This window comes from Coregonus clupeaformis, chromosome 23 (genome assembly GCF_020615455.1).
Source record: "Coregonus clupeaformis isolate EN_2021a chromosome 23, ASM2061545v1, whole genome shotgun sequence".
NCBI classification, from domain to species: Eukaryota; Metazoa; Chordata; class Actinopteri; order Salmoniformes; family Salmonidae; genus Coregonus; species Coregonus clupeaformis.
Genome location: NC_059214.1, coordinates 31,610,259 through 31,634,832, shown reverse-complemented (window position 1 = coordinate 31,634,832; position 24,574 = coordinate 31,610,259). Strand labels below are relative to the sequence as shown.

At 47.5% G+C, this 24,574-nt stretch overlaps 1 protein-coding gene across 2 annotated transcripts in view; it reads right to left on the bottom strand.

Annotated features, from left to right (window-relative positions):
- LOC121536846 (protein dopey-2) overlaps positions 1 to 24,574 on the bottom strand; it is a 52,098-nt gene that overhangs the window by 6,879 nt on the left and 20,645 nt on the right. Inside the window, exons 2-23 of one of the 2 annotated variants that reach the window (XM_041844442.2) lie at positions 19,156 to 19,330; positions 16,806 to 16,987; positions 16,420 to 16,590; positions 15,549 to 15,738; positions 15,313 to 15,411; positions 14,911 to 15,034; positions 14,530 to 14,639; positions 14,203 to 14,314; positions 13,386 to 13,506; positions 13,140 to 13,259; positions 12,824 to 12,935; positions 6,123 to 6,371; positions 5,243 to 5,583; positions 4,700 to 5,124; positions 4,029 to 4,300; positions 3,564 to 3,716; positions 3,222 to 3,322; positions 2,756 to 2,946; positions 906 to 2,593; positions 576 to 767; positions 340 to 462; positions 85 to 219 (exon numbers count right to left, since the gene is read on the bottom strand). In XM_041844442.2, coding sequence (XP_041700376.2) covers positions 85 to 219; positions 340 to 462; positions 576 to 767; positions 906 to 2,593; positions 2,756 to 2,946; positions 3,222 to 3,322; positions 3,564 to 3,716; positions 4,029 to 4,300; positions 4,700 to 5,124; positions 5,243 to 5,583; positions 6,123 to 6,371; positions 12,824 to 12,935; positions 13,140 to 13,259; positions 13,386 to 13,506; positions 14,203 to 14,314; positions 14,530 to 14,639; positions 14,911 to 15,034; positions 15,313 to 15,411; positions 15,549 to 15,738; positions 16,420 to 16,590; positions 16,806 to 16,987; positions 19,156 to 19,317 — 5,373 coding nt within the window. In that variant the 5' untranslated portion in view covers positions 19,318 to 19,330. The remainder of the gene's footprint in view (positions 1 to 84; positions 220 to 339; positions 463 to 575; positions 768 to 905; positions 2,594 to 2,755; positions 2,947 to 3,221; positions 3,323 to 3,563; positions 3,717 to 4,028; positions 4,301 to 4,699; positions 5,125 to 5,242; positions 5,584 to 6,122; positions 6,372 to 12,823; positions 12,936 to 13,139; positions 13,260 to 13,385; positions 13,507 to 14,202; positions 14,315 to 14,529; positions 14,640 to 14,910; positions 15,035 to 15,312; positions 15,412 to 15,548; positions 15,739 to 16,419; positions 16,591 to 16,805; positions 16,988 to 19,155; positions 19,331 to 24,574) is intronic. The other variant, XM_041844443.2, reaches the window with a different exon arrangement.

Sequence of the window (24,574 nt, the reverse complement as noted above, 5' to 3'; positions counted from 1 at the left end):
GACCTTCAGATTACCACCATGTCATTTCTCTCTGGGTTAAACAGTCACATCTTTAGGTAGGTGTGTGTGTGTGTGTGTGTGTACCTGGTCTCCTTTGATCTGGTGGGGTTTCTTTACCACCTCTTTGACCATCTGCAGGATGTTGTCTGTATGGAGCGTTCCCAGGGACTTCACCAGATCCACGATGGTCAGATGAGACTCACTGGCCACAGGCAATATCTACAGAGATATGGAGAGAGAGAGAGAGGAGGAGGAGATAGCAGGGAGAGAGGGGGAGGTATGTATGTATGTATGTATGTATGTATGTATGTCTCAATAATTCAGTTTTAAAACACTCACTTTGTTTGTGGAGTGTCTCTTGCTCCTCCGGCTGCTCCACACAGCTCCCACTGAGGCCATGAGCTGTACCCCGTACTGCCTCGTCAGAGGAGTCAGGAACTCCAACACACGCTGCCTCAGGATCTACACACACAAGTACAGTCAGAGTGACACACAAATTCACATGCAATACATATCATAGCACTACTTACTGCCCATAAGAACACACTCCCACGCAAACATAAACACAGGCATACCTTGGAGCTCCTGAAGTAGACGGATGTGGAGGCGTGTCTGGTGGTCTGGGTGGAGTCTGAGCCCCTCCTCTGGGACTCCTCCTTCTTGACCACGCCCCACAGCAGAGCCATGCTACTGAGCATGTGCGGCAGCTCCTCGATCACAGCATTGCGGGCGTTCCGGACGTCTGCAGGGTCACAGGCCACCAGGGACTGAGAGGGACAGATGGAGACATTTAGACCATCATTGTTTTCTGCATGTGTGTCCAAGTGGGTAGCAGAGTGATCCACCTACATGTCGCCAAATCAGCAGTGCGTGTGCGTGTGCGTGTGTGTGTGTGTGCGCCTCACCTTCTTGTTGTCCAGTAGACAGTGGTGAGTGAGTGTGGTCAGTCCCTCCAGTAGGGTGAGAGGATAATCAGGAGCGATGTTCTCCTTCCTGCTACTCTGTGTAGCCTTCCCCCCGTCGTGATCGTACTGTTTTACCAGCTCGTCCAGGTTCCTGCAGATCTGGGTGATGAGCGGAGCCACGATGATGCCCAGCGAGCGCCCCAGGTAGGGCAGAGACGAGCACAGCAGCGCCACCCAGTGGGGGTGCATGGCATAGCCGTACTGCGGCTGCAGAGCCCGGGCTGCAGCAGACACAAACATCCCCTGGGCTGTGATGGGCTGGGTCTGGACATACTGAGCTGCCTTGATGGACTGTTGGAACAGAATCCCTGTCTGCCATTCCCGCTTCAGGGCTGAGGAGGAAGGGATAGCTGCAGGTGTGTCACGGGGCTCATCGGGGTGCAGGGTTGAACCAGACCCCCCTGGCCACACGTAGTACTCCAGGACGATGAGGGCCTGTAGGAGCTTGAGCAGCTCCATCTGTAAGGGGTACTGCTCCTGTCCCCCTCCCCCTCCCAGATTCACCAGGCTCTCCTCAGACAGACCCACCTGTTCATCTAACAGATCCAGACACCCCACGGCAGAGTCCTTCTCCACCCCTCTCTGGCTGATGTACATGGACGTTGAGAGGGTGAGAAGGGCGTACTGCTGCACCTTACACCCGGCCAGCAGCTTGCGGATGGCCTCCGGGCCGACCCCAGCCTCCCCCTGGGTGGAGGTGTCCCCCTGGCCCCGCGCCACACAGCCCAGCTGGGTCACCAGGCGGGTCAGCACCCCCACGCTCTTCACCTGGACCTCCCTATTCCCCTGCAGCTCCCTGGGGCCCAGGGTGAGGTAGGACGGGTAGTGGGAATGCAGGAACCTCAGGCACAGGGACACCAGCAGCTCGATGAGCAAGGAGGGGGGAATGGAGGGCGAGGAGGTGGGCGAGAGCAGGCGTCCGTGGAAGCCTCTTCCGTCCTGGGCCTGCTGGTGGCGCTGGAGCAGGTTGGAGACCAGGTTGAGGTGGGCGGCTGAGCTTGTGTCCAGGGAGGTGGAGGAGAGGGCGTCCACTAGAGGACGCTGGGCGCTGCTCCTCAACAGACTGTCCAGCAGGGCCAGCCCATGGAGCAGACGGGGCCAGCCGCCGGGCACAGAGTACAGCAGAACATGGCGGAACAGAGAGTCGATGACTTCCCGCTTCTCACGCTCCTGTTTGAGGAGACGCGACCGAGCCATGGCTTCAAGCTCCAGGTCCTCCTCCTCCTCGCTCGACAGTGAATCGGACGCCTGCGTGTGTTCCGATTCCACCCTCCTCAGGCAGCTGACCACACCTCCTTCCTCTACGCTACAACCGTAAGGGGCGGAGCTGGAGTTCTCCGTGGAGACCTGGGCACCACTGGTGTCAGCTGACTCGGTGTGTTCGCTCTCTTCCTCCTCCTCTTCCCCCAGCTCGTCTTCCCCCTCTGTGGCTTCGCTCTCGCTGCAAGACACCCCCGTGGAGTCAGCCGCTGGAATGGTCGTCTCCGGGTCACGCTCTAGTTCCCCCCACAGGGCCTCCCGGTCCACCAGGATCATGTGACCCAGTGTACCCTCATCTGGTTGGGTGCTGGCGTCCGTGGAACCCTTGGTGGTGCTTTGACTTCTGCTGTTTAAACCTTTCAGATGACCTACAGAGAGAAAAAGGTCTACCAAAACATACACACACTAGGAGAGCAACATCCCTAAACACTCCAATAATCACAACATAAGACTCCAGAACACACACACACACAAATACACACACGTACGCACACACACACACACACACACACACACGGACACACACGTACCTGCAGTGAGGTTCTGTTTGACACTCTGGATGGTGTAGCGCTGGGTGGAGGGGTGGAGCAGCAGCAGCAGAACAGGCTCCAGGATGCGGACCACGTCCTGCAGGGAGAGAGCCCTGACCAGCCAGCACTGGGCTGCAGCACTCACAGAACCATCTGGGCTGTTCAGACAGTCCACCACCACGCACAGAGACCTGGGACAGAGATACACAGAGTCAGTCATAGGGAGATGAGGGACAGACGCAGAATCTTAAATAGTGCTCTGAGAGAGAAAGAGACAGAGACAGAGACAGAGAGAGAGAGAGAGAGAGAGAGAGAGAGAGAGAGAGACCATCTCTGCGATCTGAGGAAAGGACAACAGGTTCACCATGGTAGTAGAGTCATGAAACATAATACACTGGGGACCACACCACAAACTGCTGTTGGGCCCAGAGACCAACCACTGACCATACTTCAGCTCTGTACTCACCGGTCAAACGAGCGGTTCAGAGACATGGTCCGGTTTGACTGGTTCCCCCTGGTCAGGTGCCACAGCACTGAGAACCTGTGTAGGGCCTCCAACCGTACAGCCTGAGGGAACACACCAACATAATTTACATGGTAGTTAAACACACAGGATTACTTACTGTTTGTTTTATCACATGAATTTAGCCTAGAATATTTGTTCCTATGTTAGGTGGGTATATGTAAAACTGGGGTGTTGTTTAAATGCGTTAGGTGTATTGGATGGATCTTTGCTGTAGGCGTTTAGTGTCTTGATATTACAGTAGAATCTTGTTAGTGTGTGTGTGTGTGTGTGCGTGCTCTGTACCTTGTCTCTGTGCAGTAAAGCCTGGCAGACGATGTCCTCACAGATGGATGCGGAGGGGGCCAGGCAGTGGAGCCGATAGAAGAGGTCCACACAGGAGGTGTGCTGCTCTCGACGCTCCACATCCAGCTGACCCCACAGCACCTGGGCCACCCGCTGCATGGGTTCACAAAGGTGAAAGGTGAAATGTTAGAGGTGATGATGATTGGTGTTCATTTGGATCAACTTAACGCAGCAGCATCAGACGACTAATTATCCTGATGTGGTTAGGTAATAGGCAGCAGAAATAAAAAAGGTGATGATGCTGTTGTACAGGGAGAAACAGATGACACATTCACTAAGGAAATGTACACATTTCATCATATTATACAGTAACACGTCGGACCAGCTAGGTCCCCTCATATTATGTTCCCTCTTCATGTGGCAGTAATACAAGCCCCCTGCCATGGTAGACCATGATTTCCTGACCTGGTAGAAGTCTGTGCTCTGCTCGATGGCGCTGAGCAGGCCTGGGTAGATGGGGGGCACAGTGACCATCTGCAGCCGCCCGCTCAGGGGGTTGGCGTTGCTGGCCTGGTAGCGCCTGGTCTTGTCCTGGATGACCAGGGCCAGGGACTGGGAGTGGTTGATGAGCTCCAGAAGAGACGACACAGCTGTGTGCTGCACCTGGTAGTCCCTCGACAGGCAACACAGGGTCATCAAGGACCTCAGCCACAAAGGCAGGCTGCCCACGTCACTGTCTGAAGAGAAAAAACAAAACAATATTTTGGTTACTTCCCATTCAATGAGTTCAAATTAGTCAAGATCATGAAAGCATATCAGTATGCTGACTTTAACCATCATAAAGTGGTCAATTCAACCCTGTTAGTAAGCCATGTTAGGAGTAGGAGTACACACTAAAGCTTTAAGCTACGCTTTTAATTTGAATAGACAAACCAGCACCCCAGTAAACCTGTATGGTTAACGATGTTGTTTTAGTAGAGTTAAACAAATTCCCCTATGTGGACTAAATTGTGCGAGTCTGACATGCATGACTACTGTGCGCCTAACTAACTACAGTACGTTTGTGTAGAGGTGTATAGACTGACCTGTATGGGTAAACAACCATTATTGTGTAAAAGTGTATACTGTGACCTCACCTGTATGGTGGAACATGTCACTGTAGAGCACCTGGCTCTCCTCCTCACTCAGGTAAAGGGGGAAGGTGGTACACTCCAACAGAAGGTGGCATGCTGCCGTGAATGCCTGGCGGCACTCCTCTGATATCTCCGCCCTGCCCCGGGGCATGTACGCTGCCCCCCAGTCCACCCCTCCTCCCGCTCCCCCTCCTCCTTTCTTCTTCTCTGTAGGGGGGACAGGGCGGTCTGGGACAGAGGGGTCAGAGGAAGAGCGTGGTTTGTGTTTGTTGGGTGTGAAGAGCTCGGCTAGCTTGTCTTTGATCTGGGTGGTGGTGATCTGAGGGCCCTCTCGGAACGAGGTCTTCCCACCAGGGGAGAGGGCAGCGGGGTCGGGCTGTACAGCCTCCTCTTGCCCCCTGACGTCCTCCACCTGAACCAGCAGGTACCTGGGAGGAGAAAGAGAAAGAGAAAGAGAGAGAGAGTTGATCAAGTTGTTTTGATTGGTGCATGCTGTGCTTGATGATTGTGTGTTAAATGTTTTCCAGATGTGATCATGTTCTCTACCTGGTGGTTATGAAGGCTAGTATATCCAGCAGACACTGGGTCATGGTCTCCACACTGCCCCCCTTCCTCCACACGCCCTCGCCCTCTTTCACGATCCCCGCCCATTCAGGGCTCAGTCCCGCCCCTGGTAGGAGGTGCAGTTCCGAGGGTGAGGCGCTGAGGCCCAATCCGCTGTCTTCAGACCGAAGGGGCGGGAAGGTGCTTTCTCCCTCTACTGGGCCAGTCTCCTGCTCCACAACCCCATTCAGCTCTTCCTCTGGTTCTGTGTTGTCATGGTTACTGTTGACCCGACTGCCCTCCTCTTCCTCCTCCTCCTCCTCGTCCCTCTCCATGTCCTGTATCTAAGGGGAGAAAATGTATGTTCCAACCAGAATACCACCAATGAGGGAGAGAGTGGTATGACCTTAAAGGACAGTTAGAGAACCGTCTTCTTGTCCTTAAACTCTAAAAATATCATTTTTTTTCTTACGGAGAAATCCCATCACGAGCCATTCAGTGACTGAAGGAAGCTAAAAGATCAGTGGGAGCTGTGTCTATGTGACAGACAGACAGGCCAGTGTTACAGCTGGACTCCAGACCTTGGCCAAAACCAATTACATCTGCATGGAGAGTGAAATTAGAAGATTGTTTGGCCTGTGTACAGTCTGGATCTAACATCAAGACAAGAGGAGTACAGTACAGGACAGTACATGAGAGACAGCCTGACCAGGAGCTAACCCTGCCAGGAATGTTTTCCCTCATTCAGACGGGTCACCTACCAGACAGCTCATCCTGAGGGCATGACCATTCTGAAGTATCTTTGTAGTGCTGCATCCCTAACTCCCATTTTCCTTCTACTCTCCATACGCCACAACTTCTCTGAACCACTGCACACACTCACACAGCCACTGACCGGAACATATTCGAAGCTCTCCTCCTGTGTCTGTGACTTCACTTTCTGTGTCTGTGACTCCACCTCCATGTCCATATAAGCCACGGGCATCTGGATCTTACTGAGCACCTTGAAGCAGGTGCGCAGGCCCTGTTTGAGCTCTGATAGGTCCAGACAGGTCATGTGGGTGCGGAGCGCATGCAGCATGCGGCCAAGCATCTGGGGCAGGAACTGAGACTGGATGTCAGCATGGAGCTCCTATTGGACCAGACACACAGAGACAGACCAATCAGATACGGTTAGAGAGAGAGAGCAAGAAAGAGTGAGAGCAAGAAAGAGAGAGAGAGAGAGACTCAAATGGCAAATACATTCAAGAGGATAAACTTTTTCCCAAACACAAAGTGGCTAAACTCTGGTGCCCAAACACTAGGCATGCCCTGGAGCTGTTGTCAGAGGACAGACTATGGTCCCCCAGCCACATCATAATTCACACGGGCACAAATTACCTGAGGGCCCAGCAGGAAAGGGTGGCCACAGCACTCAAGGGAGTGATTGAAAAAGCTTCTTCCACTTTCCCCAACGCACAAGTGGTTATCTCCACCCTGCTACCACAAAAATACTTTCACCCTGTCACCATACAGCAGGTGAATGCATGCATTTCGCGAGACTGTGCCCCAAAACCTAATGTCTACCTGGCCAACCACTCCACCCTGGACTTGAACAGCCTTTACGACCAGGTCCACATCTACAAGGCAGCAATCCCAACTTTTGCCAGGACCCTGAAGGACGTCACCCTCAACCGTAGCCCCAGCACCTCACACAGGAGCAACGGACACCCCACCTAGACCAGCGAGACACCCTCCCAGACCTGCAAGACCCCCTGCTGAAGGACCTGCACCGAGAGAACCCACGCCAAGAGGACCTACACGCACACCACAGCATCACCAGCCACACCCCAACCAGCTAAGACCACTCCAAGCAAACCCTGGCCACACCCTATATAGGCCCCACCCATATCAGACCATGCCCCTTCTGCCCACCCCATGCCCCCTGCGGCAAGGATCTCAACATGACAGAAGGACATATGCCCAGGCCGTGAGCAGAGCAACAGGCCCAACCCCCACTATTACACCCGCCCAAGCATCATCCTGCGACCTAAGAGGTATGCAGAGCTCAACATGCTCTGCTCACACCTACAGTGATGGTCCGGGCCTAAACCACACATAAACAACACTAGACACTATGGAACACAAAGCTTTTACTATCTCATCCTGAAATACACAAGGTCTGAGGTCATCTGCCTTTGGCCTAAAGAGCAGGAACCCAGGACTTCATCAAAGAAATCAGAAATACAGACATTGTCAGAAACATGGCATAAAGGAGACGGACCAACTGGTTGCCCTCTAGGTTACAGAGAGCTGGTAGTCCCATCCACCAAACTACCAGGCGTGAAACAGGGAAGAGACTCAGGGGGTATGCTAATTTGGTATAGAGCAGACCTAACCCACTCTATTCAATCTGGCTAGAAATTAATAAGGAAATGATCTCAACAGAGAAAAATGTCCTCATGTGTGCTACCTATATCCCCCCAATAGAATCCCCATACATTAACGATGACAGCTTCTCCATCCTAGAGGGGGAGATCAACCATTTCCAGGCCCAGGGACATGTACTAGTCTGTGGCTACGTAAATGCCAGAACTGGACAAGAACCTGACACCCTCAGCACACAGGGGGACAAACACCTACCTGGAGGTGACAGCATTCCCTCCCCCATATGCCCCCCTAGACACAACTACGACAACATAACCAACAAAAACGGGTCACAATTCCTGCAGCTCTGTCGGATGCTGGGTATGTACATAGTCAATGGTAGGCTTCGAGGAGACTCCTACGGTAGGTACACATATAGCTCATGTCTTGGCAGTAGTACTGTAGACTACTTTATCACTGACCTCAACCCAGAGTCTCTTAGAGCGTTCACAGTCAGTCCACTGACACCCCTATCAGATCACAGCAAAATCACACTCTACTTGAACAGAGCTATGCTCAATCATGAGGCATCAAAGCCAAAGGAACTGAATGATATTAAGAAATACTATAGATGGAAGGAATGTAGTGTGGAAATCTACCAAAAAACTATTAGTCAACAACAAATTAAATCCCTTCTAGACAATTTCCTGGACAAAATGTCTCACTATAATAGTGAAGGTGTAAACTTGGCAATAGAAAACCTAAACAGTATATTTGACCTCTCAGCTTCCCTATCAAATCTAAAAATTTAAAGCAGACAAACAAAGAAATGGTTTGATGAAGATTGCAAAAACCTAAGAAAGAAATTGAGAAACCTATCCAACCAAAAACATAGAGACCCAGAAAACCTGAGCCTACGCCTTCACTATGGTGAAGCACTAAAACAATACAGAAATACACTACGGAAAAAGAAGGAACAGCATGTCAGAAATAAGCTCAATGTAATTAAATACATAGAATCTAACCACTTCAGGGAAAATTGAAAAACTCTAAACAAACAACAACACGAAGAGTTATCTATCCAAAACAGAGATGTATGGATAAACCACTTCTCCAATCTTTTTGGCCCTATAACAAAGAGCAAATGGCAAAAACATATACATGATCAAATAAAAATCTTAGAATCAACTATTAAAGACTACCAGAACACACTGGATTCTCCAATTACATTGAGAGAACTACAGGACAAAATACAAACCCTCCAACCCAAAAAGGCCTGTGGGGTTGATGGTATCCTCAATGAAATGATCAAATATACAGACCACAAATTCCAATTGGCTATACTTAAACTCTTTAACATCATCCTCAGCTCTGGCATATTCCCTAATATTTGGAACCAAGGACTGATCACCCCAATCCACAAAAGTGGAGACAAATTTGACTACAATACCTACCATGGGTATGTGGTCCTCTGTAGCTCAGCTGGTAGAGCACGGCGCTTGTAACGCCAAGGTAGTGGGTTCGATCCCCGGGACCACCCATACACAAAAATGTATGCACGCATGACTGTAAGTCGCTTTGGATAAAAGCGTCTGCTAAATGGCATATTATTATTATTATTATTATTATTATTATTATTATTATTATTATATGCATCAACAGCAACCTTGGGAAAATTCTCTGCATTATCATTAACCGCAGACTCGTACATTTCCTCAGCGAAAACAATGTATTTAGAAAATGTCAAATTGGCTTTTTACCAAATTACAGACCACGTATTCACCCTGCACACCCTAATTGACAAACAAACAAAACAAAACAAAGGCAAAGTTTTCTCATGCTTTGTTGATTTCAAAGAACCTTTCATGAGGGCATGCTATACAAATTGATGGAAAGTGGTGTTGGGGGGAAAACATACGACATTATAAAATCCATGTACACAAACAACAAGTGTGTGGTTAGAATTGGCAAAAAACACACACATTTCTTTCCATAGGGCGAGCTTAAGCCCCACCCTCTTCAACATATATATCAACAAATTGGCGAGGGCACTAGAACAGTCTGCAGCACCCGGCCTCACCCGGCCTCACCCTACTAGAATCTGAAGTCAAATGTCTTCTGTTTGCTGATGATCTGGTGCTTCTGTCCCCAACCAAGGAGGGCCTACAGCAGCACCTAGATTTTCTGCACAGATTCTGTCAGACCTGGGTCCTGACAGTAAATCTCAGTAAGACAAAAATAATGGTGTTCCAAAAAAGGTCCAGTTGCCAGGACCACAAATACAAATTCCATCTAGACACCGTTGCCCTAGAGCCCACAAAAAAAGATACATACATTGGCCTAAACATCAGCGCCACAGGTAACTTCCACAAAGCTGTGAACGATTTGAGAGACAAGGCAAGAAGGGCCTTCTATGCCATCAAAAGGAACATAAAATTCAACATACCACTTAGGATCTGGCTAAAAGTACTTGAATCAGTTATAGAACCCATTGCCCTTTATAGTTGTGAGGTCTGGGGTCTGCTCACCAACCAAGAATTCACAAAATGGGACAAACACCAAATTGAGACTCTGCATGCAGAATTCTGCAAAAATATCCTCAGTGTACAACGTAAAACACCAAATAATGCATGCAGAGCAGCATTTGGCCGATACCCGCTAATTATCAAAATCCAGAAAAGAGCCGTTAAATTCTATAACTACTTAAAAGGAAGCGATTCCCAAACCTTCCATAACAAAGCAATCACCGACAGAGAAATTAACCTGGAGAAGAGCCCCCTAAGCAATCTGGTCCTGGGGCTCTGTTCACAAACACAAACAGACCCCACAGAGCCCCAGGACAGCAACACAATTAGACCCAACCAAATCATGAGAAAACAAAAAGAGAATTACTTGACACATTGGAAAGAATTTACCAAAAAATGGAGCAAACTAGAATGCTATTTGGCCCTAAACAGAGAGTACACAGTGGCAGAATACCTGACCACTGTGACTGACCCAAAATTAAGGAAATATTTGACTATGTACAGACTCAGTGAGCATAGCCTTGCTATTGAGAAAGGCCACCTTCAAGAGAAGTCAGGCTATGTGCACACTGCCCACAAAATGAGGTGGAAACTGAGCTGCACCTCCTAACTTCCTGCCAAATGTATGACCATATTAGAGACACATATTTCCCTCAGATTACACAGACCCACAAAGAATTGAAAAAAAAATCAAATTTTGATAAACTCCTATATCTATTGGGTGAAATACCACAGTGTGCCATCACAGCAGCAAGATTTGTGACCTGTTGCCACAAGAAAAGGGCATCCAGTGAAGAACAAACACCATTGTATATATAACCTATATTTATGTTGATTTCATTCCCTTTTGTACTTTAACTATTTGCACATCATTAAAACACTGTATATAGACATAATGACACTCGAAAAGTCTTTATTATTTTGGAGTGCAATGTTTACTGTAAATTTTTTATTATCTATTTCACTTGTTTTGGCAATGTAAATATACAGTTGAAGTCGGAAGTTTACATACACCTTAGCCAAATACATTTAAACTCAGTTTTTCACAATTCCTGACATTTAATCCTAGTAAAATGTCCCTGTCTTAGGTCAGTTAGGATCACCACTTTATTTTAAGAATGTGAAATGTCTGAATAATAGTAGAGAGAATGATTTATTTCAGCTTTTATTTCTTTCATCACATTCCCAGTGGGTCAGAAGTTTACATACACTCAATTAGTATTTGGTGGCATTGCCTTTAAATTGTTTAACTTGGGTCAAATGTTTTGGGTAGCCTTCCACAAGCTTCCCACAATAAGTTGGGTGAATTTTGGCCCATTCCTCTTGACAGAGCTGGTGTAACTGAGTCAGGTTTGTAGGCCTCCTTGCTCGCACATGCTTTTTCAGTTCTGCCCACAAATGTTCTATAGGATTGATGTCAGGGCTTTGTGATGGCCACTCCAATACCTTGACTTTGTTGTCCTTAAGCCATTTTGCCACAATTTTGGAAGTATGCTTGGGGTCATTGTCCATTTGGAAGACCCATTTGCGACCAAGCTTTAACTTCCTGACTGATGTCTTGAGATGTTGCTTCAATATATCCACATCATTTTCCTTCCTCATGATGCCATCTATTTTGTGAAGTGCACCAGCCCCTCCTGCAGCAAAGCACCCCCACAGCATGATGCTGCCACCCCCTTGCTTCACGGTTGGGATGGTGTTCTTCGGCTTGCAAGTTATCCCCTTTTTCCTCCAAACATAACGATGGTCATTATGGCCAAACAGTTCTATTTTTGTTTCATCAGACCAAAGGACATTTCTCCAAAAAGTACGATCTTTGTCCCCATTTGCTGTTGCAAACCGTAGTCTGTCTTTTTTATGGCGGTTTTGGAGTAGTGGCTTCTTCCTTGCTGAGCGGCCTTTCAGGTTATGTCGATATAGGACTCGTTTTACTGTGGATATAGATACTTTTGTACCCGTTTCCTCCAGCATCTTCACAAGCTCTTTTGCTGTTGTTCTGGGATTGATTTGCATTTTTCACACCAAAGTACGTTCATCTCTAGAAGACAGAACGCGTCTCCTTCCTGAGCGGTATGACGGCTGCGTGGTCCCATGGTGTTTATACTTGCGTACTATTGTTTGTACAGATGAACGTGGTACCTTCAGGCGTTTGGAAATTGCTCCCAAGGATGAACCAGACTTGTGGAGGTCTAAAGTTATTTTTTCCTGAGGTCTTGTCTGATTTCTTTTTTGATTTTCCCATGATGTCAAGCAAAAAGGCACTGAGTTTGAAGGTAGGCGTTGAAATACTTCCACAGGTACACCTCCAATTGACTCAAATGATGTCAATTAGCCTATCAGAAGCTTCTAAAGCCTTGACATCATTTTCTGGAATTTTCCAAGCTGTTTAAAGGCACAGTCAACTTAGTGTATGTAAACTTCTGACCCACAGTGATACAGTGAATTATAAGTGAAATAATCTGTCTGTAAACAATTGTTGGAAAAATTACTTGTGTCATGCACAAAGTAGATGTCCTAACTGACTTGCCAAAACTATAGTTTGTTAACAAGAAATTTGTGGAGTGGTTGAAAAACGAGTTTTAATGACTCCAACCTAAGTGTATGTAAACTTCCGACTTCAACTGTATGTTTCCCATGCCAATAAAGCCCCTTAAATTGACTTGAAAGAAAGAGAGAGAGCGAGAAAGAGCTGAAAAATAGTGTGTGTGTGTACCAGAGGGATGACGTCCAGTAGGAATATGATGAGTGTGGAGATCTCTGTGACAGAGGGAGCAGGAGAGTCACACTGATACTGCAGAGGGGGCGGCGGCAGGTCAGCTGGGTCACTATGGAGACACAGAGAGAGAGAGAGAGAGAGAGAGAGAGAGAGAGAGAGAGAGAGAGAGAGAGAGAGAGAGAGAGAGAGAGAGAGAGAGATCAGCTAAACAATGTAAAATACATTTGAGTTGGAGAAAGATGCTTTATAACAGCAAAGCTACTGTGACTATTCCAGAGGAGGTACAGTAGGTGTTAGTAGAGGTGTTACCCACCTCAGGCAGGTGCAGAAGTGGCAGGTCATGTAGTCCCACAGGAACTCACTGTTCATGGAGCTCACCAGCATGTTCACCGTCTTTATGATTTCTGATGCGTTCTTGTTCTCTTTTATTTTACTGCACAGACAACACAACACAAATACATCTAGGCAGTTACTATCATGTCGATCTCTTTTTAGGAAAATTCCCAATAAATACCATTCATCTATATTAGTTCATTCTCCACTCGTCCCATCCTCTCACCTGGCTAGCTGGTTGCCTGTCAGGCCAGCGCTGGTGATAGACTCCTCTCCCAGCATCTCTCTGCAGTAGCTGTAGAATGCTCTCACCACCTCCAATAACACACTGCCCACCACCAGAGGACCTGAGAGAGACCACCATAATCATCATCATCATCCACACTGCCCACCACCAGAGTACCTGAGAGAGACCACCATCATCATCATCATCATCACACACTGCCCACCACCAGAGGACCTGAGAGACCAACATCATCATCATCATCACACACTGCCCACCACCAGAGGACCTGAGAGAGACCAACATCATCATCATCATCACACACTGCCCACCACCAGAGGACCTGAGAGAGACCAACATCATCATTACACACTGCCCACCACCAGAGGATCTGAGAGAGACCAACATCATCATTACACACTGCCCACCACCAGAGGACCTGAGAGAGACCAACATCATCATTACACACTGCCCACCACCAGAGGATCTGAGAGAGACCAACATCATCATTACACACTGCCCACCACCAGAGGACCTGAGAGAGACCACCATCATCATCATCATCACACACTGCCCACCACCAGAGGACCTGAGAGAGACCAACATCATCATTACACACTGCCCACCACCAGAGGACCTGAGAGAGACCAACATCATCATTACACACTGCCCACCACCAGAGGACCTGAGAGAGACCACCATCATCATCAGCATCACCACTACACTCTACTTACCAGCAGAGGGCTTGAGACAGATTGAGAGAGACAGAAGGGGAGGGGTAGGAGAGAAGAGGCCTGAAGGAGGGGAGGGGTGTGTTTACCTATCTCTGGCTTATCTATGAGGCTGATGATGACGCGGAAGGGTCGTAGATAACCAATCACGCTCTCTGGGTCCGCCTCCACATCCTTTTGATTCAAGATGTTGATCAAAGCCTAAAGACAGAGACACAGAGGACACACACACACACGGTTACACCACTGAGTATTTACTGAATTGAAGTTCACATTGTTTTCCTGGTTTCATATTTGAATGAGTGACTTACATTTAAGGGCAGGTGTTTTAAGACCTTCATGAGGTTTAATCATCTGTGACAGTATGATTTATATACTGTAACTGATCAACAGTAGTGTTAGCTAGTGTGCCTGACCTGCACTAGGAGTTCTCTGGAGTGGGTGTTGAAGTAGAAGGCTGTGTGTTCCTCCATGGAGATGGAGAGGTCAGGGTCTGCAGCAACCATACCCCCCTTAATGTCTGTGCCTTGGGAACAGCAACACACACACAGAGATACAGTTATTCACTTATAATACCAAGGCATACATTTTAGTCTCTGAAAGGAGAGGTGCAAACAATTGAGGCTATATGGATAAATGTATTAGGTAGACCTAAACGACATTAGCTACAACTAGTTATTAGCTACATAGTTAACTATATTCAGGCCTACTGCTAGACTATGACTCAAAGCCATAACTTCATTGTGTGTGTGTGTGTGTGAACATGGCCGTGGTGCATGTCTATCCACAGTAACTACCTAGCAGCCAGGCGTAGAGGCGTCTGTTGAGGGACATGTCTCTGCGGAGCAGCGTGAGGGAAGCAGCAGACACCACTGTGATCGTGTCCTCCCTGGTCATAGGAATACTGCCTTCTGTTGGGTCCTGAGGTAATAACAGGGACAGAGTTACACATGGGGCACAGGGAGAAGGGAGGGGGAGAGGATGAAGATAGAGAGGCAGAGAAGGAAGAGTTGGAAGAGGAGATGAAAGAGGAGTAAGGGAGGATTAGGACAGGGTATATAAGGAGGAGGAGGTGAGGAGGAGGAGAATGAGGAGGAAGAGGAGGAGGAGGTGAGACAGAGGAGAAGAAGGAGGAGGAAAAAGGAAGAGGAGGAGGTGGTGGTGGAGGAGGAGGAAGAGGAGGAGGCAACGTTACTTACCAGGCAGGTGGCCAAGGAGAAGAAGTAGAGCAGGATCTCCAGCATGTTCCTCTGCACCAGAACATTAGAGTCCTGCAGAGACAGACACAACGCCTTCACCTGGGAGAGACACAGAGAGAGAGAGACACACAGAGAGAAAGAAAGAGAGAGAGACAGAGAGGTTATACAACATATCCAACATTGCAGACACAACCCTACACTCACTCACATTAACACGCTGAAACACAATAACTCACCACCAGGCGGTTGTCATAGCCCAGCATGCATGTTTGCTGGTGCGGGGGGGTGAAGCGGTCGAAGTGTGTGACGATGAAGAGAGAGGCAGGCAGCCGGACCAGAGGGCTGACCAACACACTGCCCCACAGAGCCCCATAGAACACCTGCTGGCCCACCAACATAGACAGTCTCAGTAGCAACACATCCGTCCTGAAGAGAGGGGGAGAAACTTTTAAGTGAGGAAGAGGAAGATAATTAGTAATATCATGCAATTATCTATGCGAAAGAAAATACACTGAGTGTATAAAACATTAGGAACACCTTCCTAATATTGAATTGCACCCTCCTTTGCCCTCAGAACACCCTCAATTCATCGGGGCATGGACTCTACAAAGTGTCAAAAGCGTTCCACAGGGATGCTGGCTCATGTTGACTCCAATGCTTCCCACAGTTGTGTCAAGTTGGCTGGATGTCCTTTGGGTGGTGGACCATTCTTGATACCCACAGGAAACTGTTGAGTGTGAAAAACCCAGCAGCATTGCAGTTCTCAAACCGGTGCGCCTGGCAACTACTATCATACCCCGTTCAAAGGCATTTAAATATTTTGCCTTGTCCATTCACCCTCAATGGCACACATATACAATCCATGTCTCAATTGTCTCGAGGCTTAAACATCCTTCCTTCCCCTATAACTACACTGATTAAAGTGGATTCAACAAGTGACATCAATAAGGGATCATAGTTTTCACCTGGATTCACCTGGTCAGTCTATGTCATGTTTTGTACACTCAGTGTATATTGCAATTTTTTTGTTGTGTTTAGGTACACAGGTGTGTGTGTGTGTGTGTGTGTGTGTGTGTGTGTGTGTGTGTGTGTGTGTGCAGCGTGTACCTGTCATAAACCTCAGCCCCCTCCTCCAGGCCAGGCAGTAGTCCAGTGATGAAGGCCTGTAGGCTGGGCAGTAGGGCCCTCTGTAGGGGGGGGTAGTAGCGCTCATACAGCGTCAACAGGGCTGGCTTCACTGCCATCGCAGCATGGCCCAGCAACGGGAACAGCCCCGAGCTAAAACACATACATACACACACACACACACACACACACACAAACAAGATAGAGATCAATACAACACATTAACTCACACACACACACATCAGTACAGGAGAACACACTGACAGGTCAATAGGCCTACAACACCTCAGGACAGACAGACAATACAGACAGACAGACAGACAGACAGACACACACACACATCCTATGGGTTAGGATGAGTCCCACACCTGTAGATGAAGAGGTCCTTGGCCAGCCATTTGGTGCCGATGATCTTGAAGATGACCTCATAGGTCTCCAGGGCCTTGAGGTGCACTCCGCTGGGCAGGGCCGGGTGCAGACACTGGGCCAGACGCTTCCCAATGATCAGCCTCTTGGGCAGCAGAGAGTAGCGCAGGTTACTCTGCAGGGCCTGGGGAGGGAGGATTAGAGAGAGGGAGAGCGCTGATGAAGGGGGTGCCAAATGGTGCTTGTTAGTGGTGTGTGTTGTAACGAATACCAAATTAATAAGCAATTCATTGGTAATTATTGTGTATCTACTGTGTAATGTGTTTGGGCTATTGACAAAAAAGGTCATGAGGTACTGACACTGTCAACATAACCAAATAGATTAGCAGGAACTGGAAGTGTTGCACACACACATATCAACAGAGGTGGAAAAAGTACTCAATTGTCATACTTGAGTAAAAGTAAAGATACTTTAATTAATAGAAAATGACTCAAGTGAAAGTCACACAGTAAAATACTACTTGAGTAAAAGTCTAAAAGTATTTGGTTTTAAATATACTTAAGTATCAAAAGTAAATGGAATTGCTAAAATGTACTAAGTATCAAAAGTAAAAGTATAAACCATTTCAAATTCCTTATATTAAGCAAACCGACTGCACAATTATTTAGAAAATGTTGGGACGGATAACCAGGGGCACACTCCAACACTCAGACATAATTTACAAATGAAGCATTTGTGTTTAGTGAGTCCGCCAGATCAGAGACAGTAGGGATGACCAGGGATGTTCTCTTGATAAGTGTGTGAATTGAACCATTTTCCTGTCAAAATGTAACGAGTACTTTTGGGTGTCAGGGAAAATGTATGGAGTAAAAAGTACATAATTTTCTTTAGGAATGTAGTGAAGTAAAAGTAAAAGTTGGCAAAAATATAAATAGTAAAGTAAAGATACCCCCAAAAACTACTTAAGTAGTACTTTACAGTATTTTTACTTAAGTACTTTACAACACTGATCAACACACACTGTCATTCTACCATAACACTCCTAAGCAAACATCCTTCTTGTTAAATGTGTCACAAGCAGTGTCCCACTAGCGTGCAAAGTCCCCTTGGGTGGAGCAAGAGACTTGTTAGACCATGTATTCTGGGCTACTGAAGTAGAACAGTTTACAAGAAATGTTAAACTTAGTGCCTGCAAAAGCAATCAGAGTTTGAATACTGTATTGTCTTCTAACAGCTTTTAATAGTTAGAAGCAAATACATTGTTCAGTAAAAGGGATAGACTATCATCCTCTCCATTGAATGATTGGGGGCTAAGTGAATGAACACTGATGTAGGCTAATTTTCTGATAGTGTGGGAATGTTTTTCCATTTCATAGCGGATGCCAATATCACAGTCCAATGATCCTGGAGCCAGATCCAGACAAAACCAGATGCAACCATGGTAACACCAGTAGGACAGATAAGTGACTTCAGGTAGTGACTGGGCACAGAGCCAGAGAGCCACTCACACACAGCAAGTACAATACACTGACCAAGAAACCAATAGCATGGCTAACTCGTCAATGCTAAAGAATAAGCTGTTAGCTTCTACTCTATAAGGACACGAATACACTCAGAAAATGCCACCAATGATTTGGTCAGTCACTCTCACTCAGATATCATAGAGTCTATTGATGCACAGGTGCGTCAATCTAAATAACATAACAAAAAAATCCCCATCAAAATCAGTCAGTTTAAGCTAGAGATATCTATGGCGTCCTTCCGCATCTGCGGTGGAAGGTGGCGGAACTACAGCGGTGTTTGTCAGACCATGAGACATCCCGAAAACTGGTCTTCTCACGAAAATGTCTGTAGCATCCGAACGGTTTGGCCTACAAACTCTATGGAAAGATTAGATTTTCACGAACACGATGGTCTGAAGTCGGTACCGTCGATGTGCCAACTTCTGTTTGTGGAAAGGGGAGATTCTCATGAACACGATGGTGTTCTCCGTTTTGCTCTACGACCCCCACAAGTGTTGCGGGACTCGTCTGAAGGTAACCGGTACCGGTTTAAAAAATGAATGGTATGGAGGTAGTTTTGTGCCTACCCAAAAAAGGGGTTAAATACGTGTTCCAAAAAAACATAAAATATTTATAGGACAGACACTTCAAAACCTTGTTCATTAAGATTAATTTTTTTAATCATTTTTTGTCTGCCTGGTGACATCACATTCATGAGCTTGGGTCCCAGGAAAACACTGAATTTCTCATTTAGGTCCCAGGTATAAAATATTTAAGAAACCATGGTCTAGAGTGGCTTCATGTCTGATCTCCAAGCTCAATATATTGTACCAGCTGTGTCGATCGTACCTTGTTGAGTTTGCCCAGAGAGGAGATGAGGTCGGCCCATTCACTGGATGACTCAAAGTTCCGCAGGGCCTTCTCGATGACTGACGCGTAACTACGGTAACGGTAGTCATTCTGCAGCTCCTGTTCCTCGGGATCCATGATGCACGACTCACGTCCCAGCATGCTCAGCGTGTGTCTGAGGAAAGGGGAGGAGAACGGGAAACAGAGAGGAGAGAGGGAAACAGAGAGGAGAGGGGGAGACAGAACAGAGAGTTGTCAGACATCAATCCCTACACCAGGGTCATGTCCAGTAGGCTCAAATTGGAAGAAAACACAGTGAAAAGTGGAGGTAGGTACTAGCCTACATGTACCTGAAATTGAAACATTTTTGATACGGTGTCCCCTAATGAACACAACCCAGATTTCTGTTTGTAACATTGCGCTATGATGCAGAGGGTTTTCTCCTACAAACGCAAATTGATATGGTCACAGTGACACAAGCGGTCACACACACACACAGGAATCACAATGAGCTCATTCATGATTGGGTCTGCTCTGTGCTGGTCTGCCTGACCTGGCTTGAATTCTGAAAATAACCTAACAGACAACTGGTATTTAGGACACAGGGCGACTGATCCCTATTGAACACATCTACACATGCTCCCAGAGGAACAAACATCAGCGCCCGTATTCACAAAGTGTCTCAGAGTAGAAGTGGTGATCTAGGATGAGTTTAGCCTTTTAAAGACGGAATCCACAGTAGGGGGAAACAGCGCCACTGGCCGCCCCACAACCGTTGTTATTGTTTTTGTTGCCGAGCTGAGGAGCTTCGCGCAGCATGGTAAAAAAAAATCCTGTACATATTGTTCTATTCTATCGAGAGAGAGAGAGGGACTAACAGAGACAGAGAGAGAGAGAGAGGGACTAACAGAGACACAGAGAGAGAGAGGGACTAACAGAGACATAGAGAGAGAGGGACTAACAGACATGGAGAGAGGGGGACTAACAGAGACATGGAGAGAGAGAGAGAGAGAGAGAGAGAGAGAGAGAGAGAGAGAGAGAGAGAGAGAGAGAGACTAACATAGACATGGAGAGAGAGAGAGGGACTAACAGAGACATAGAGGGAGAGAGAGAGGGACTAACAGAGACAGAGAGAGAGAGGGACTAACAGACATGGAGAGAGGGGGACTAACAGAGACATGGAGAGAGAGAGAGAGAGACTAACAGAGAGACTAACAGAGAGCGAGAGAGAGAGAGAAAGAGACTAACAGAGACATAGAGAGAGAGGGACTAACAGAGACAGAGAGGGACTAACAGAGACATATATATATAGAGAGAGAGAGAGAGAGAGAGAGAGAGAGAGAGAGAGAGGGACTAACAGAGACATAGAGAGAGAGCGAGAGAAAGAGAGACTAACAGAGACAGAGAGAGAGAGGGACTAACAGAGACATAGCGAGAGAGAGAGAGAGAGAGGGGGACTAACAGAGACATAGAGAGAGAGCGAGAGAGAGAGAGACTAACAGAGACAGAGAGAGAGAGGGACTAACAGAGACATAGAAAGAGCGAAAGAGAGAGAGAGAGACTAATAGACTAACAGAGACATAGAGAGAGAGAGAGAGAGAGAGAGACTGACAGAGAGAGAGAGAGAGAGAGAGAGAGAGAGAGAGAGAGAGAGAGAGAGAGAGAGAGAGAGAGACTAACAGAGACAGAGAGAGAGAGAGAGACTAACAGAGAGGGACTAACAGAGACAGAGAGAGAGAGAGAAAGAGACTAACAGAGACATAGAGAGAGAGGGACTAACAGAGACAGAGAGGGACTAACAGAGACATATATAGAGAGAGAGAGAGAGAGAGAGAGAGAGAGAGAGAGGGACTAACAGAGACATAGAGAGAGAGCGAGAGAAAGAGAGACTAACAGAGACAGAGAGAGAGAGGGACTAACAGAGACATAGCGAGAGAGAGAGAGAGAGAGAGGGGGACTAACAGAGACATAGAGAGAGAGCGAGAGAGAGAGAGACTAACAGAGACAGAGAGAGAGAGGGACTAACAGAGACATAGAAAGAGCGAAAGAGAGAGAGAGAGACTAATAGACTAACAGAGACATAGAGAGAGAGAGAGAGAGAGAGAGAGACTGACAGAGAGAGAGAGAGAGAGAGAGAGAGAGAGAGAGAGAGAGAGAGAGAGAGAGAGAGAGACTAACAGAGACAGAGAGAGAGAGAGAGACTAACAGAGAGGGACTAACAGAGACAGAGAGAGAGAGAGGGACTAACAGATATGGGGAGAGAGAGGGACTAACAGAGACATAAAGAGAGGGGGAGAGAGAGAGACTAACAGAGACAGAGAGAGAGAGAGAGAGACTAACAGAGAGAGAGAGAGAGAGAGAGAGAGAGAGAGAGAGAGAGAGAGAGAGAGAGAGAGAGAGAGAGAGAGAGAGAGAGAGAGAGAGAGAGAGGGACTAACAGAGACATGGAGAGAGGGACTAACAGAGACAGAGAGAGAGGGGGACTAACAGAGACATGGGAGAGAGAGAGAGAGAGAGAGAGAGACTAACAGACTAACAGAGACATAGAGAGAGAGGGACTAACAGAGACAGAGAGAGAGAGAGAGAGAGAGAGAGAGAGAGAGAGAGAGAGAGAGAGAGAGAGACTAACAGAGACAGAGAGAGAGAGGGACTAACAGAGACATGAAAAGAGAGAGGGACTAACAGAGACATAGAGGGAGAGGGACTAACAGAGAGAGAGAGAGAGGGACTAACAGAGACAGGGAGGGACTAACAGAGACAGAGAGAGAGAGAGAGAGGACTAACAGAGACAGAGAGAGAGGGACTAACAGAGACAGAGAGGGACTAACAGAGACATATATATATATATATATAGAGAGAGAGAGGGGGGGACTAACAGAGAGAGAGAGAGAGAGAGGGACTAACAGAGACAGAGAGAGAGAGACTAATAGACTAACAGAGACATAGAGAGAGAGAGAGAGAGAGAGAGAGGGGGACTAACAGATATGGGGAGAGAGAGGGACTAACAGAGACAAAGAGAGAGGGGAGAGAGAGAGAGAGAGAGAGAGAGAGAGAGAGAGAGAGAGAGAGAGAGAGAGAGAGAGGGACTAACATAGACAGAGAGAGAGACAGAGAGAGAGGGACTAACAGAGACATAGAGAGAGGGACTAACAGAGACATGGAGAGAGAGAGAGAGAGAGAGAGAGAGAGAGAGAGAGAGAGAGAGACTAACAGATATGGGGAGAGAGAGGGACTAACAGAGACATAGAGAGAGGGGGAGAGAGAGAGAGAGAGAGCGAGAGAGAGAGGGACTAACAGAGACAGAGAGAGAGAGAGAGAGAGAGAGAGGGGGGACTAACAGAGAGAGAGAGAGAGAGAGGGACTAACAGAGAGAGAGAGAGAGACTAACAGAGAGAGAGAGAGAGAGAGAGAGACTAACAGAGAGAGAGAGAGAGAGAGAGAGAGAGAGAGAGAGAGAGAGAGAGAGAGAGAGAGAGGGGGACTAACAGAGACAGAGAGAGAGAGAGAGAGAGGGACTAACAGAGACCGAGAGAGAGGGGGAATACAGATACATGGAGAGAGAGAGAGAGAGAGAGAGAGAGAGAGAGACAGAGACAGAGAGAGAGGGACTAACAGAGACATAGAGAGAGAGGGACTAACAGAGACATGGAGAGAGAGAGAGAGAGAGACTAACAGAGACATAGAGAGAGAGAGAGAGAGAGAGAGAGACTAACAGAGACATAGAGAGAGAGAGGGACTAACAGGGATATGGAGAGAGGGACTAACAGAGACATGGAGAGAGAGAGGGACTAACAGAGAGAGAGAGAGGGACTAACAGAGAGAGAGAGAGAGAGAGAGAGAGAGAGAGAGAGAGGGGGGGGGACTAACAGAGACAGAGAGAGAGAGAGGGAGGGACTAACAGAGATAGAGAGAGAGAGAGACTAACAGAGACATAGAGAGAGAGGGGGACTAACAGATACATGGAGAGAGAGAGGGACTAACAGAGACATAGAGAGAGAGAGAGAGAGAGAGAGAGAGAGAGAGAGAGAGAGAGAGAGAGAGAGAGAGAGAGGGAGACTAACAGAGACAGAGAGAGAGAGACTAACAGAGACAGAGAGAGAGAGAGATTAACAGAGAGAGAGAGAGAGAGAGAGAGAGAGAGAGAGAGAGAGAGAGAGAGAGAGAGAGAGAGAGAGAGAGAGAGAGAGAGAGAGAGAGAGAGAGAGAGAGAGAGAGAGAGAGAGGGGACTAACAGAGACAGAGAGAGAGAGACTAACAGAGACATAGAGAGAGAGGGGGACTAACAGAGACAGGGAGAGAGAGAGGACTAACAGAGACAGAGAGAGAGAGAGAGAGAGAGAGAGAGAGAGAGAGAGAGAGAGAGAGAGAGAGAGAGAGCTAACAGAGACAGAGAGAGAGGACTAACAGAGACATGGAGAGAGGGAGAGAGAGAGAGAGAGAGAGAGAGAGAGAGAGAGAGAGAGAGAGAGAGAGAGAGAGAGAGAGAGAGAGAGAGAGAGAGAGAGAGACAGAGAGAGAGAGGGACTAACAGGGACATGGAGAGAGGGGCTAATAGAGAGAGAGAGGAGAGAGGAAGAGAGAGAAGAGAGAGAGACAACAAGACATAGAGAGGGACAACAGAGACATGAAAAGAGAGAGGACAACAGAGACATAGAGGGAGAGGGACTAACAGAGAGAGAGAGAGGGACAACAGAGACAGGGAGGGACAACAGAGACAGAGAGAGAGAGAGAGAGAGAGAGGGACTAACAGAGACAGAGAGAGAGGGACACAGAGACAGAGAGGGACTAATAGAGACATATATATATATATATATAGAGAGAGAGGGGGGACTAACAGAGAGAGAGAGAGAGAGAGAGAGAGGGACCACAGAGAGAGAGAGAGAGAGAGAGAGACTAATAGACTAACAGAGAGAGAGAGAGAGAGAGAGAGAGAGAGAGAGAGAGAGAGAGAGAGAGAGGGGGGACTAACAGATATGGGGAGAGAGAGGGACTAACAGAGACATAGAGAGAGGGGGAGAGAGAGAGAGAGAGAGAGAGCGAGAGAGAGGGACTAACATAGACAGAGAGAGAGAGAGAGACAGAGAGAGAGGGACTAACAGAGACATGGAGAGAGAGAGAGAGAGAGAGAGAGAGACTAACAGATATGGGGAGAGAGAGGGACTAACAGAGACATAGAGAGAGGGGGAGAGAGAGAGAGAGAGAGAGAGAGAGAGAGAGAGAGAGAGAGGGACTAACAGAGAGAGAGAGAGAGAGAGAGAGAGAGGGACTAACAGAGAGAGAGAGAGACTAACAGAGAGAGAGAGAGAGAGAGAGAGACTAACAGAGAGAGAGAGAGAGAGAGAGAGAGAGAGAGAGAGAGAGAGAGGGGGGGGACTAACAGAGACAGAGAGAGAGAGAGAGGGACTAACAGAGACCGAGA